This window comes from Uloborus diversus, chromosome 8 (assembly GCF_026930045.1).
Source record: "Uloborus diversus isolate 005 chromosome 8, Udiv.v.3.1, whole genome shotgun sequence".
Classification (NCBI taxonomy): Eukaryota; Metazoa; Arthropoda; class Arachnida; order Araneae; family Uloboridae; genus Uloborus; species Uloborus diversus.
The window spans coordinates 159,224,129-159,239,895 of record NC_072738.1 but is presented as its reverse complement, the minus strand read 5'-3'; the positions used below and the strand labels follow the sequence as shown (position 1 = coordinate 159,239,895).

The 15,767-nt window shown below is 34.8% G+C and overlaps 1 protein-coding gene across 2 annotated transcripts; it reads left to right on the top strand.

Annotated features, from left to right (window-relative positions):
* The first annotated feature begins 6,497 nt into the window (after window positions 1-6,497).
* LOC129228040 (uncharacterized) lies at window positions 6,498-14,281 on the top strand. Of its 2 annotated transcripts, none has more exons than XM_054862670.1 (2): window positions 6,498-6,560; window positions 13,100-14,281. In XM_054862670.1, the coding sequence occupies exon 2, from the start codon at window positions 13,129-13,131 to the stop codon at window positions 14,176-14,178; it is 1,050 nt and encodes a 349-aa protein (XP_054718645.1). In that variant the 5' UTR covers window positions 6,498-6,560; window positions 13,100-13,128; the 3' UTR covers window positions 14,179-14,281. The 2 variants fall into 2 exon arrangements, with proteins under 2 accessions (XP_054718645.1, XP_054718643.1); XM_054862668.1 differs by having other exon boundaries at window positions 6,498-6,568.
* Window positions 14,282-15,767: the final 1,486 nt, after the last annotated feature.

Genomic DNA, 15,767 nt, shown 5'->3' with positions numbered 1-15,767 from the left:
CTGATTACGGCCCTGAAGCAAATATTGCCGAAACTATGGCAGACATGCATGCAGATAACGAACAGCTTTTTTGCGTACAACTAGAGCTGATTTCCGCAAATTTAGTCTGACGATTCGGCAAAATTTGAAATTCTATTCGGCAAAATTTGAAATTCTATTCGGCAAAATGTATAAAGCATTCGGCAAAATTTGGAGCTCTATTCTGCAAAATTATTATGATTCGTTGAAATTTGGGGTTCCATTTGGCAAATGGGATTGTTAACATCAGTCAAAAGTACGACTTTTAGTCACTGAAGTTGATAGAATGAGCAGGAATAAAAAAACATGGGAGAAAACTTTTATTTTCAAAACGTTTAATATTTAATTTATTTTTTAAGATGTCCCATCTTTCAAATAAGATGTAATTTTTTTATGACATCACAAGTGATGAACTTTGGCGCGCTATTCTACTGGCGCACTGAATGTTTATGCTTACTGTATACCGCGTTTCTGGATTAAGATAATTCAGAAGCGAATCAAACATTGTGCTCTAGAGTGAAGAAGCGAATTAAATATTTTGCTCTGAGCTAATGGCATCAGTGAGAATGGAATTTCATCGCTTGTGATGTCATGTGCATAAGCGTAAAAAATGAAATTGAATCTGGGCACCGATTGAAATAATTGTTAAAAAATATTGAACTTTGTCGAATTATTTTAAAAATAGTCACATGTTATGTTTTTAAGCATGCTCTTTCAGAAAAAAAAAAATTCTAAAAATTTCGGAAATGGCCCCATTGAGAATTTCCGCACTCCTAAAAATTTAAGTTCAGGTCACCTCTGACTTTAGAGTTTAACCAAGGGCGCCCATATAGGAGGGGCAAGTGGGGCTCAAGTCCCCCCCCCCCAAAACTTCTTTGCTTTTAGTACTTTTTTCTTTGCAAAAATGTAAAATCATTTCTTTTCTAGCCATTCATGAATACGTTATTAAAAAATGTCAAACTTTAATAGCTCTAATCTGTACTGAAATCGGTTTCTATGGGGAAAATACCCTGTCAAACCATGGCAAAATGTCTGAGCCCCCCCCCTTAAAATTCTGCATATGAGCGCTCATGAGTTTAACGCATACACCTAAATCCACAAATGAATTTTGCTTCTGGTTAAATAAGAAAATGGAAGGGGCGTCTACAAATGATATAACGTTTTTAAAGGGGGTTTCTGATATTGTGACAGTTTGTGACAAATGGATGGAAGCCGTGTAAAAATGTGTAGACATCACACATTTTGGCATTTTTACAACAAAATGTTTACGTAATGTAACATGGTGATAGGGAGGAGGGACAAGGCAAAATCAATGACAAAGGGGGGGGGGGGGCGTCGTTTATGGACAGCCTTGAATGAAAAGAGATAACATTGATCTGTTCAGGGGTTTTCAAACTGAGTGCAGCGGCACCCTGGAGCATAGGCGGATTTAGGCCGAAATATTTAGGGGTGCAACAATAACAGGGATCTGGGGAGGGGGGTATTCCCGGAATAACAAGGCACTGGCGAAATCAGAAATTAATTTTAGGGCGGGACACACTTTTAAGTCTAAAAAACGCGATGTAAACCATGTAAGATTAGGGGATGGGCAATTCTTAACATTTCAAACTGCAGAAAAAGTCTTAAACGAAAGTCGATATTAGAAGCAATGGGGTGAATCCAGCTACTGGTTTGGAATGGGATTCACGCCTAAGAAAAAATTTAATATAGTAGTTTTGAAAACGTAGTTTTACAGTTCTTGGTGATATTTTAGGGCAAGAAAGGTACGTGTGGCATCAAGGCTGTTTTTAGAAATTTTAGTCTTATAAATGTGATTATAGTCCATATTTATAGTTTGGGTTAGGAATGAGATTCATAGACTGTCTCCAATCGATTTTTTGAAAAGCAGATGGAAATACGTAACCCCTTCCCCCACGCTACCTCTTTAACTTTTCATAACTAAAGTTCCAAAAATACAACGGAGGACAATTTTTGATGCTGTTACCGGAAGGGGTGTTCTGGAGCTCTTCCCTGGAAAATTTTCGAAATTGAAGTCCTAAAAATGAAGTTCTTCTGCAATACTCCATGGTATTAAAAAAGGTTTCTCTCAGTTAAATATTTCGAAATAGTAGTTTTCAAAACCAAAGTATTAACACTCTTAGATGGTATTAGAGAAAGGGGTCGGAGGCCCTTGTTCGAATATTTTCCAAAATTAAAGTCTTAAACACATGAGTGTAAGACCATATTTGGTAACGTTAGGGACACTGCAGTTTTTCAAAACTGAAGCTCCAAAAACGCAAGTTTAAACGATTTTCGATGCATTTAGGTGAATAGAAGATCTTCCTTGGAAATTTTGCGAAAGTGAAGCCCAAGAAATGAAATTTGAGGTACTCTGTAATAACTTTGGCTAGAGAAACTGCTTTGGAGAAGAAAAATTTTGAGGTTTAATAGAAAAAATGAAAACGAAATAGAAAAATGAAAAAAAAAAAGGAGGGGGGATATGAAAGAAAGAGTATTGTGCGAGGAGGGAGGAGGAGGCACACAATTCGCCACTAATAATCTGAAGCTGTTGAAAAATTTAAATGTCAATATTTCTTTTTAAAAGGAATTAAGATTTTTTTCCCAACATTCCGTTTTTTTTCGTAAAATAACAGCGTTTTCCCAAAATCAGATCTTTTCTTCTCTTCAATAATAAAGAAAATTATTTAAAAAAAACATCTACTCAGCATTTTGTGGGGAGGGTCACCAGTTTTGTGCTCTCTCCCCCCTGGATGCACCACTGCAGCAAAATGTCCAAGAGTCCTCCTTCAAAATTTATTGAAAATTTACTTTAAAAATGTTGTTTTTCGGTTGATCTCCGTGTAGATTTTATTGATAAAATTTCTTGCAATAGTTTTTTTTTTTTTTTTTTTTTGACTTTATTAGCCATTGTTGTTAAAAATAGAAGAATTGGTATTGATTTACGAATAAATACCCAATTACAGAACATGCAATTATTATACAATAACACAGCACTGAACAATAAATTGCTTGCGAAGTTTCTTTATTTGCATAAAATTATTTATTGTTTTTTTTTTTTTTTTTTTCTCCAAATGAATAAAATTAATTCTTAATCTGAGCACAGTTATGTTTTTCTGGCACTAGCGACGTGTGGTGATACACTGGATTCAAGTAAATTTACTAGTATAGCAGCTATGATTTTTTCCCCTCAACTGCGTTTCTGAGTGAAATATACTAATTTTTTTCAAAACCCAACCAAAAGTTTTGGGGGTGCGGCGCACTCCTTGGCACCCCCGTAAATCCGCCTATGCCCTGGAGTGCCGTAGGAACTGGAAAGGGGTGCCGTGAAGTGTCCATGGTATGGTATCCATATGTATGTTAGGTGGGTGTGTCAAATTAGGCAATGTAGACCAATAAAGCCATCCCCCTATTTTTTTGATGTAGCATAATAAAAATTCACTGCATCGTGTCTTCATAAAGCCTGACTGATGATTAAGCCTTTTCAAAAACCAGTTTGTGACGATACAGCAACAATGTATCAAAAGTTATTACAGAAGAAAGATGTCAAAACTATCTTATTTCATTTTACGGCAGGTTTTTGTTTCTACTTGATTCACTGTAGTAATTTTCATTAAAAACGAGCGTATATGTGTGCATCACATGACTTCCTTTTACTCCAATTTAATGTCATTTCCTCATTATTGGCAATTTTAATGTGATCCAATTGTTTAATCTCTAAATATCACCAACAGTGGCCAAATTGAAACTAAATTTAAAATTAAAAAAAGAATCGTCAAATTTGTCGCCAAGTAGGCGACAAAACTTGGCGACCAAAAGACTGGCGATAGATCGCCAAATGTCCGACAAATTATAACACCACTTGAGTTTACATCGAAATTCACAATGATTTCCCCCAAAAAGGGGCAAAAGACCCCCTTAGGAACATCCGAATGCAACCAAAAGGAAAGATGCACAACTAGGTCCCACTAGGAGTCTACGTATCAAATTTCAACTTTCTAGGACATACCGTTTTTGAGTTATGCGAGATACATACACACATAACATACGTACATACGGACGTCACGAGAAAATTCGTTGTAATTAACTCGGGAGTCGTCAAAATGTGTATTTCGGGTGTGTGTAGGTTCCTAGATATATATCCACGTGTGGTCAGGTCGAAAACAAAACTCAACATTCATTCGGGGGCGAGAAAAATGGAAATTAAGGCCAATTTTTGAGTGAAAATTTATTCGCGAATACAACTCTTCCTTTTTTGTAAAATGAAGTAAAAAGGTGTTTATTATTCTTGAAGCCTAATTTATGTAGTTGACGAATTTAAAGAGAGAACTGTCTTTGTGTACCGTCATTTTTATTTCCCTTTTCTAAAAAGGAAGTATTGTATTCGCGAAAAAAATTTCACTAAAAAATCGGCCTTAATTTCTATTTTGCTCGCCCTCGAATGAATACTGTTTTTGAGCAATCACGATTGCTTATAGTTCTCATTTGACCGTTTTTGGTGTCTGAGCCTTTTTCAACTTGGACCAGAAGCCTTTGCAGCACCACCGCCCACCGTCCTCTGCTGGCGGCGCGGCGCGGCTGCTCCGGTTTTGAGCTATTCGCTTCTCCTGGTCGGAGGCGTCCATGTCCTACACACACGCACGTTCACACACATACACACACACGTCTTCACACACATACACACACACGACTTCACACACATACACTCACATACGCCTACGAGAGGCAGGCTTGGGGGGGGGGGGGACAGGAGCCGTTTCTAGAAACAATAACTCCGATGAGTAGGGTCCTGTCTCAGTTCGTGATTGCGAAAAACGTAATTTGATTTCAAAATTTCAGAATTCAAATTATTATTTTTTTTTTTTCCAATCCGACCGCACGTAGATATATGCCTAAGAACGTATAGACACCCGAAATATCCATTTTGAAGATACCCGAGTTGATTACAATGAGTTTTCTCGTGACGTCTGTATGTACGTATGTATGTGCGTATGTATCTCGCATAACTCAAGAACGGTATGTCCTAGAAAGTTGAAATTTGGTATGTAGACTCCAGGTGGGGTCCAGTTGTGCACCTCCCTTTTTGGTTGCATTTGGAAGCTCCAAAGGGGGGTCTTTCACACCCTAATCATTGTTAATTTCAATGCAAACTCAAGTGGTGTCATAATTTGGCAAACACTTGGGAACATATCGCCAAGCTTTGTCACCAAATTGGCGACAAACTTGACGTTTTTTTTTTAATTTGGTTTTAATTAGGCCATATTTAGAGAGTTAACCATTGAATCACATTAAAACTACCAATATTGGGAAAATTTATCTGTATAAAACGTTTTCTTTGCTTCGGTTCGCAACAAACTTGGGGTGAAAATATTTAAAGTGTTTCTTTGCTTTCTCCAAGTCGAAGGCACTATTAACGGATCCGGCGCGACTTCCACTTTCTTGAAATGAAAGAAACAGTTCTTGATAAAAACACAGGAGCTTTATTTACACTATGTACAGGAGAAATCGTTAACAACTGCTAAATTATTCATCAGCAATTAAGCAATTATCACACAACACAGTAAACTCAACGTTTACACTCGTATTTACTTCCAAATACGAAAACAACACAGCGAAATGCCTCGCAATAAACAGAGCTAATACACTCTCAGAACAAATTCTCAATCGAAACTCACTTTTTATCCAGCGTAACGGTTTATATACACACCGAAAAGAGAGCTCTCAAAGATTTCAGAAATTGCTACACGGTTCTACACTTTCATTGATAAAATCAGTGAATGAAATAAGATAAAAAGAATAGGGGGCTCGTATATTTCGGCCGAATGTAAAGGGGGTTGTATATTCATTACGGGAAACTATTTACAGGTTACGTTACTACAATGACTACTATTTACAGAATTTGTAACAATATTTAAAGTGTTTCTTTGCTTTCTCCAAGTGAAAGGCACTATTATCATTAAATTAGCGAAAAAGGAAATCATGTGAAGCACAACATCAGCTAGTTTCTTATGATTTGATGTCCTGCAAAAGTTTATTGCAGCCCAATAAGCCATCTGATGAATACGCAAAAGCTGGTGACAATTCAGTCATAAATGAGCGTGATATTTCGTTATGAACATTAGGATGGCCTTATTTAGCGAATTTACCTTATATAATAGAGATGGACTAGGGTGCCGCTAGAAAATTCTATTTCGTCAACGGGTGCCATGAGTCGAAAAAGTTTGAGAATCCCTGGATTAGTTTCTTAAAATCCGAATATATCACTGCGAGGAAACAAACGTTTTATCATTCAAATCCACTTTCTTGCACAGATACTAATCGGCTTTCTTGAATTAATTTAATGTTTTTCTGACATTATCGGATGCAACTTGTATACTTAATCACGCATTTATGACGTCTTATAACGTGAAAACCAGTTTGGGAGATTCCAAGTCTATTGGACAATCGACGCAGGTCTTATGCCGCCTTGCAGACAACGCTTTGTTTTGATGTCGATTTTACGGAGGTGGTGAAATTTTGATCATAGACTTGATGGTACATAAAAGGTTTGTGAGTAAGTTATTTTTATGTATACTGCGGTAGCTTACTTTTTAATCAAATGTTCTTTTACTATGATGCTTAGTAGCTAAACTACAAAGAGAAAAGATAGAAAGTAAAAGTAAGTAAGAAAGCATTAAACAGGGTTGCCAGACGTAGTATTTTTGATACTACGGTAGTATTTTTTGACCCCAAATTAGAGGCATAGTATTTTTTGTAGTATTTCGTTAAAAAAGGGGTTTATATGTGATTCTTTTTATTTCGAAAAAAAAAGAGAGACAAAACAAATTACAAAGTTCAAAATCTGATTTTTTTTATTAAACAATGAGAATATATATATATATATATATATATATATATATATTAAACCACCACCTTAGGCATACATATTAGAGCCTGCAAAAGTATTGTTATTTTTAGTTATATTTCTTTTCCAGTAAATGGCGTCAAATGCAGTATTTTGTAGTATTTTTTCAGAGGAGATGTAGTATTTTTCTGTTTTAAAATCTGGCAACCCTGGCATTAAAAAGGAAGTGACAAAATGGCAAAACTGATGGACTTCGGGTTGCACTTCCTTTTCTTTTCTTTTTTTTCGAGTTATTTTTTAGAAACCGGCTCTCAATTAATATTTATTTTTATTTATTTTTATTTTTTATTTATTTATTTATTTATTTATTTATTTATTTGCAACTAGAAAATCACCCGTCAAGACATGACGGGTGAAAATTGCTTCAACGTTTGAACGAAGCAATTGCCTATCAAGTGATATTTTGAAATTTTAACCCCAACTCTAGTGAATGAACTCTAAACTCCAGTAGATGGAGTTCATTGTCGACCACATTTTCGTTTCTTTATTCCCCTGAAATGACACAGTCTTACCAGTAAAACAGTAAAGTTACCGGATCGAGTTCAGTCCTGTCGCAATAAAACCTTTCCCTTCATGTCAAACATTACCCAAACATATTATCGAATTTTCGTGCTGTGGCGAGAGTTTCATTGTTGATGACGTCATCGTTACTCGATCATTGGCTATTATATAAATGAAGATGTTCCTTGAACAGGGTTCAGCAAAACCAGGCGCCAGGACTCCGGAAAGACTAAATAAAATAATAGTTTAAAAAACTAAAAAAAACACGCTTTCGTAGCAAAATGAAGTAAAAAGTGAAAAATAATCTTTGGATGATAGTAGTTGACCAATCACTTAATTTTAATGTAATACAAAAAAGCGTGGGGTGCTGTCTATTTACATTTTTGCTTGGACAACAAATGGAAGAAATTCAAGACAACTGATAAGAAGCCCCCCACGCTTTTTTGTATTCCATTAAAATTAAGTGATTGGTCAACTACTATCATCCAAAGATTATTTTTCACTTTTTACTTCATTTTGCTACGAAAGCGTGTTTTTTTTAGTTTTTTAAACTATTATTTTATTTTTCTGTTTTTTAGTCTTTGTTGGAGAATTATCAAGTAAAGATTTTTTTTTTTTTTTTTTGTGCGGTATATGAAAATCTGAATCAGATTGGGACTTAATTGACGAAATTATTTATGAAACGATTGCAAGGTAGTATCTCAAAGTTAAGACAAGGGCACCCCGATGGGAAGCTACTGTGAGTCATCGATGTATGTTTGCGGAAATCATATTTATATTACTTTGAAAATTTGAGATGCATTTGAATAAAAGTTTTGTTCAACAATGGTCTCATCAGCAATAAATTTCCAATTGAAGGATCACCTCAATTTTAGCATGAAATTAGTTAAAAACAGTTATATTTCATGTTCTAATTACCTTGGAACATTGGAACAAATTTTGTCTGATACAGAAAAAATTAAAGGTTTTTGTAGATATTTTTAAATAAATTTTGCGAGTATTTTCTAATGTATTTTTTTAAATTTTTCTTTTTTCACATTGTTGGATTTATGCCAAAATATTGATTAAAATTGGAGGAAACTCACAATTAAAAGAGTTAATAAATTAATTTGATTATAGAATATTGCATTGTCATCGGGTCTGAGATCGCGTGCCAAATTTCAAAAGAATCCGATCGCAGGAAGTGGGCGAAATTTGAGCTGCAAGATTCCATTACAAGATACATACATACATACATACATACATATATACATACATACAGGTGAAGCTAATAAAAGCGTGTTAATAAAAAAGTGCCTAGGCTACGAGCTTTTTCTGAGCAAGAATTTTTCCGAAGCAATGCCACGCTTAATTTGCCTATACACTCTGAGAAATAATTTTTCTGGCTCCTAAAAAGTTTTAATGGCTTCCAAGAATTTAGTTTTTGATCGACTGTGCTCGTGAACATAATAAAACAAAAAATGAAACGGGGAAAAAAATTAGTGTAATGAACAGCCTTATTAGTACATGAAATACACCGCCAGCTCAGTCATTTCCTGCCGAGGACTGCAGTTTCGTGCTTATTAGCACTCATCAGACCGGCATAGGAAAGTGACTGAACTGGAGGTGGAAAACCTCTTAAGGAAGCCAAGAGTGCCAAACAAACTGGTAGCTAATATAGAATTAGCGCGGAATAAAGCGGACCAGACGCTATTCTATATTAGCTACCAGTTTGTTTGGCACTCTTGGCTTCGTTAAGAGGTTTTCCATCTCCAGCTCAGTCACTTTCCTATGCTGGGCTGATGAGTGCTAATAAACACGAAACTGCAGTCCTCGGCTGGAAATGACTGAGCTGGCGGTGTATTTCATGTACTTCTGCTTTAGCCCTGGCTATTGGGCGGTAATTTACTGAATATAGCCTTATTAGTCCTTCAAAAGTCAACACCAGAGGGTTTTTTTTTTTTGGAAATTATTTTAACTTGAAATTTTTCTGATTGAAAACAGAGTTCTTCGATTTTTGCCTAAAATACGAACTCAGAGACATCGCTTGGCGTTAAAAATTTGGCTGAGATTCAGGAGCATATTTTGACATCTGAAAACATTGTATAAGATCTAAAAACTTGTAGCCAGTGGAATTGTACTACGATTAATTCCTATTGGATGGTGGGTTTTTGAGGTTCAAAACCCCTCCGTTCAAAAAAATGCTTTGTATTATTTTTTTGCTGAAAAATTTATTATTACAATGTTATTTTTTAAATTTATTTTTCAATTTCACTTGAAGAATAAAAAATATTATTATTGAAGAATCACACGAATTCAGTGCTTTATTTGCGGTATTAGTTTTGATTGTAGTTATTGCGAACATCCATTCATACAAAACAATAGGTTGTTTTCCTTTACCTTTTGAATACTTGACTTTAACGAAAAAAATTCAAAATTTTGATTCAAAACACTTTAATTTTGAAAGTGCCAAAAAACTATATTTAAAATATCATACAACTCATAAAATATGAATTTAAGAAGTATTACTATAAATAAGCTTGCATGAATACACGCTTCTACTCTTTAGAGTAGTTAAAAAGACATTGAATATTTTATTGGGTGAAGCTATGTAGATTTCTTAACTTCATTTAAAAGATACGTCATTTTTTACATTTGCTTAAATTAAAAAAATCAATCATTCATAATTGATGAGTAATTAATTTTGAAATTCGTAAAAAAGCAATTATTTTCACTTTGACAAAATGTTATAAATCAAGTTCTAAGGGATACACAGTTGTGCTTTAGTTCAGTTCAAAAAAAGTGCAACTTGAATACTTTTCGCAAAAAAATATTTTTCCAGAAAACTTTAAAACTTAAAAAATGCGAAAATTTTTGAGATAGTGCCGTTTGAAAAGAAATGTGTAGTTTTTAATGTGTTTCAACACCTACATCCAGAACTGTTCAGAATACCTTGCAAATGGGATCAGCAGTTACAGAAAATAATAAAGGAGACCTTTTTGCAGTTTTACTAAAAATGCTAGAAACTCGCCGATTTTTTTTTTTCTTTTAAAACATGTTCTTCGATATATTTTAATAAATATCTCACACAAATTTGATTGAAACCATGATACATTTAGCAGTTATGGTAAATAATTTGTTATGGCAAGTATTATGGGACTTAAAAGGATTCGGGCATCTTAATTTACCTGACAGAGATTCGCAGACCTAAAAAAGCTAATTAACGATATAAATTATTACCATAAAACAGGCTTCTAATATCCTGACGTTTTAAATTGTCGTTTAATTTAATTTAATTAAAGGTGTTTAATTTTCAAAGGTGAGTTAAGTTTAAGTTATAAAATTCTGTGGAAAATATGTTTTTTTCAACTTACATATCAAATTAAGCTGCATAAAATGCTCTCTGAAATAAGCTATGGCACAATTCTGTAGCTCCCATAGATCTTGAGTTATAACATTTTAAAATACTACCAGCAAGTAAGTGCTTTTTAAAGAATTTCAAACAATAATTACTTATCAATTACAATTGTGAATGATAGATTTTCTATAAAAAATATTTTAAAAAATCAAGATGCCATGAAGCAATATTTCAGAAAGTTTCATGAAAATCTGAAATGGTCAAGATTAGATTTTTACTTCCTTTTACAAAAAAGGAAGTATTGTATTCGCGAAAAAATTTTCACTCAAAAATCGGCCTTAATTTCCATTTTGCTCACCCCCGAATGAATGTTGAATTTGTTTTTCAACCCGACCACACGTGGATATATGCCTAGGAACGTACAGATACCCGAAACATCCATTTTGACGATCCCCGAGTTAATTACAACGAGTTTTCTCGTGACGTCTGTATGCAAATACGTATGTCCGTATGTATGTCGCATAACTCAAGAACGGAATGTCCTAGTAAGTTGAAATTTGGTACTTAGACTCCTAGTGGGGTCTAGCTGTGCACATCCCTTTTTGGTTACATTCGGATGCTCCAAAGCGGATCTTTTGCCCCTTATTTGGGGGGAAATCATTGTTAATTTCGATGTAAACTCAAGTGGTGTTACAATTTGGCGGACACTTGGCGATGTATCGCCAGTCTTTTTGTCGCCAAGTTTTGTCGCCAACTTGGCGACAAGTTTGGCAATTTTTTTTTTCTTTAAATCTGGTTTTAATTTGGCCATTGTTGGTGATATTTAGGGAGTAAACAATTGAATCACATTAAAATTGCCAATAATGAGAAAATGACATTAAATTGGAGTAAAAGGAAGTCATGTGATGCACACATCAGCTCGTTTTGTTTTCCCCGAAACGTCGCACACGTAACATACCCATACCCATCCTTTCAGCGTTAAGGCTTAAGGGTAAAAGAAAAATGGAAAAAAAAAAAAAACTTGATTCTCCGTTCGAATACACATGCAATAAGTTTTTCCAAAATTAATGGAATATGTTAACTTTTATGTAAAATAATTTTACCCGTATAAAATCATTCAACCGTAGCCTTTTTTGCAAAGCTCATGGCTAGCCTATTTTTCAAATTTTCTCCTGTCCCCCCCCCCCCTATATCTGTTCTATAACCCACAAGGGGGCATATGGCTTCCGTTGAGAAACCCGGCGTTTCTCAACCTTTTTTGGTCAGCGGAACGGTAAGTATTTTTGACATTCAAGGACGAGTTTTTTTTTTTTTTTTTTTTTTTGTTATTTTTATTTTTAAATTTTTTTACACAAAAGAAACAAAAATCTTGGTATTTTTATATCAGTTAATTATAACTCATTTTATTATAAATCCCGTGCGATATCATTTTGATATCACAAACAAATAATAATTACAGAAATAAATAAACCTTCAAGAATAATTTAAGTTATTAAGACCTCAGTTATTATAAACCTTAAGTTATGAAAAGTTGTCACGAAATCTAATTTATGTTTTTAATGCAATCGCACAGAAATGCTTCCAACCTGCTTAAACAAAATGATTGTGGTTCTAGATTTTAAAATTATTATTAACATAAAAAAAATCTTTAAAATTTTATTATAATTACAATTTGAAAAAGGTCTATTATTTAAAGTACAGAAGTAAAAATCTCCCAAGACCTGTAAACTTAGTAACTCGGTGAGATCAAAGTTCATATCTACGGGCGTATCCAGAAGGGGGCAGCTGCCCCTCCCCAAATGCGAACCTCTGATTCTGATCCCCATGGTTCTCCATATAATATCACCACAGTTATTACTCGTATAATTTAAAATTGCATTTTTAGGACCTCAATCTTAAAAAATTCTTGAGTAGAGCAACCTCACTGTCTCCTCCTCATTTGACCAAAAATAGACTAAAATAGTATTATTTTAGGAATTTGAATTTCAAACAATATCTGGAGTGTCCGTCAGTCTCCTCCACTCCCCCCTTCTTTTGTGTTACGTAACCAAAGTTAGCTTAAAATTAGTTTTTAAATTCATCTATTTTCAGGCCCCCCTCTCCCTTTTTCAAATAATTGGAAGAAAGATGGGCAAGAGTGGCAGTTTCAAGTATTAGCTTCGCCTCGAAAAAGTCGAAGATCCAGCACTGGAGGGGGGGGGGGGCACTAAAAAAATCACCGTCTTGTTGCGCTTAGTCTTGTCCTTCCCTATCACCTGATTCCTGGCTATGCCACTTGCTCATATCTATGTTCTATGCGTGCTTTTATACACTAGCTAAAGTATATATTTTTTATTTTTTAGGTGATCAATATTCTTGTTCCTAAGTGAAAATGATTTTCCTGATCTTGCTGTTAAAAGCTTTAACTGTGTGCCAACTAGTTAAAGGGGAAGAAAATGTGGATGTGACTTATAATGAACTAGTTGAACTCGATGCAGACTGCAACACTTCGGATAACTGTAAATATCCTCCACTGCAGGACAGACTGGACCTACGCAACTGCAACTGCGAGAAATTTTGTGCTGACTTCGGAACTTGCTGCATGGATTCGCCTCATAGATCTTCAAACAGATCATCCCTTCAGGAAGAAGTGGAATGTTCCAAAGTTTATGGGACATCCACTCTGCACGTGTTCATGATCAATGGTTGCAAACAAAATTGGGCTGGTGATCCATCCATCAGTAGACAATGTGCTGGTGATGCGGAAGCTCGAAGTGATCCTTTATTGCTTGTTCCAGTCACCAGTAATCAAACTGGTTTAACATACAGAAACTATTTTTGCTTTAGGTGTAACGAAGAAGAAAGCCATCAGCGATTGCCAAAGTTTTGGCAAGTGAAAATTTCAGGGGATAGTGTCCAAACAGTTCCATCGACAGTGCCCGTCATTCAGTACGACAAAACGATAAAAACTTGGAAAATGTTGGACGCTGTTAACAAAACTTTTGCCAACATCTCTTTATCAGTAGAAATACCAGAACACGTGAAGAACGATGTAAGGATTTGCCGTAATGGTGTCGTCTCGAGTTGTGCCACGAACTGGACCGATGACGTCATTCGTGCTAAATGTTCATCTTACATGGGTATTATAATCATCTCCAAGAACGAAACAAATGTGCCTTACCGAAACGCACACTGTGCCATTTGCAATCATGAAAGTTTGGCAGACATGTTATGTTCCGATTTTGTCATTGCGAAAGCACCGAAAAGGCCATTTTCTTTTACTCTATTGGTTGATGTTAACCAATCAGATGGTGATGAAGTAGGTAAAGTAAAGCGATGTGATGACCAATCAGTGTATGATCCTTTTTTCAAAAGATGCAGAATTTTAAAATGTGCCATGCCGAACTATACTATTGTTGAAGGAAAATGTTTGGAAATGTAAACTTGGACATTTGTGTGAAAGTTTTTGCACTAACCTTCGTAATGAGTAGTCATCCAGGTCTATTTCTATCCCAGTGTTAAAACTAATTCAGAAAATTGATAAACCATTTGTTGTTTCTATTGTATGCATTTCTATTTTGTGTATTTAAGGCCGAAATTTGTTGTCTAATCTGATCACAACACATATGGTGTATCTATTTTATTTCATATTTACAGATATGCCAGTCAGTTTCTTCTTTTAAATCTTTTTTTGAACGTAAAACACAAAATACTCACATTTTCTCCCCAAACGGGGAGGTGAAATCAAACCAAGAGCTATGTACTTGAAAAAGCAGCCTTTATTCAAAAACATTTAACTTATTTCCTTGAAGCTTTGCAGAAAAGTAACTACAGAGCTATAGATTGTTTCAATTTTTCAAAACTTCTTCTTTCCAATTTTTCTTATTTTTAATGGGGTTGTTTCCTTCAGTCAAAAGTACTACTTTTAGTCACTGAAATTGATAGAATAAGCAAAAATAACAACATGAGCCCAGAAAATACTTTCATTTTCCCAACAGTTATTTTTTAATTAATTTTTTTAAGTGTCCGATTTTGATAACAAGGCGTGGTCTTTATGACGTCACAAATGATGCAATTTGAGTGTGTGTGTGTGGCGCATCTTTCTACCATATTTTTACGTTATGATAATCAAGAAGCGAATTAAATATTGCGCTCTTGCTTGCTATCAACCATATCGTTGCCAATACACGTGAGTAAAGAGGCGAATTTAATATTTTGCTCTGTGAATGGCAACATTGAATGGCATTTCATCATTTGTGACGTCATCGATACAAAACATAAACAATGAAAGCGCACCGATTTAAGTAATTTTTTAAAAATATGAAACTTAATTAATGTTTTTAAGCATGCTGTTTCAGAAAAAAAGTACTTTTAAATTTTTGGAAACTATCCCATTGCCATTAGAGTTTGCGCATCAGTTCATTGATATGAATTCGGAGGAGGGGCGAGGGAAATGATATTATAGTTCAACGTCCTCAAAAGAATGTAGTATGTAAAACATGGTAAGTAAAGCATGGGGGAAAAAATATTACGACAAGGACGTCCCCGATTACGACAACGCCTTTGTAAGAAGTTTTCTCGACGCGCATAGCACTTATTTCATACCATTATTTGTAAATATACAGGCGAACCAAATGACCCCTTAATTTTCTACCACCTGCCAAGCTGTGCGGGTACCGTTAATATTTTATAAAACGAAGACTAACGCAAAGTAAACTGAGAGCTTTACGAAGTATTCCAATTTGCAGCTCCAATAAAATATAGGGGGCGTTGCAGCCACTGTCTAATGGCGGATGAAAAAGGTAAAACAAACAAATGTCATAACTTATAACTTGCTTTGACGCTTAGTGAATGACAGTTATTTTTCATCGTGTTTGTGGGAAGCTTTTTCTCTTCTATTCTTCTGAAATAACATTACATCATAAACTGTCTGAAGACTGTAATTTACCCCAAAGAAAACACGTGGAATGGAATGTTTTACCTTTTTCTTTAATATTGTTAATCACCGCAAGGTAGCGTATTCGAGCTCTG

Bases quoted from the DNA above. Each gene is read 5' to 3' on its own strand.
- LOC129228040 (XM_054862670.1), top strand. From the start codon at position 13,129: ATGATTTTCCTGATCTTGCTGTTAAAAGCTTTAACTGTGTGCCAACTA.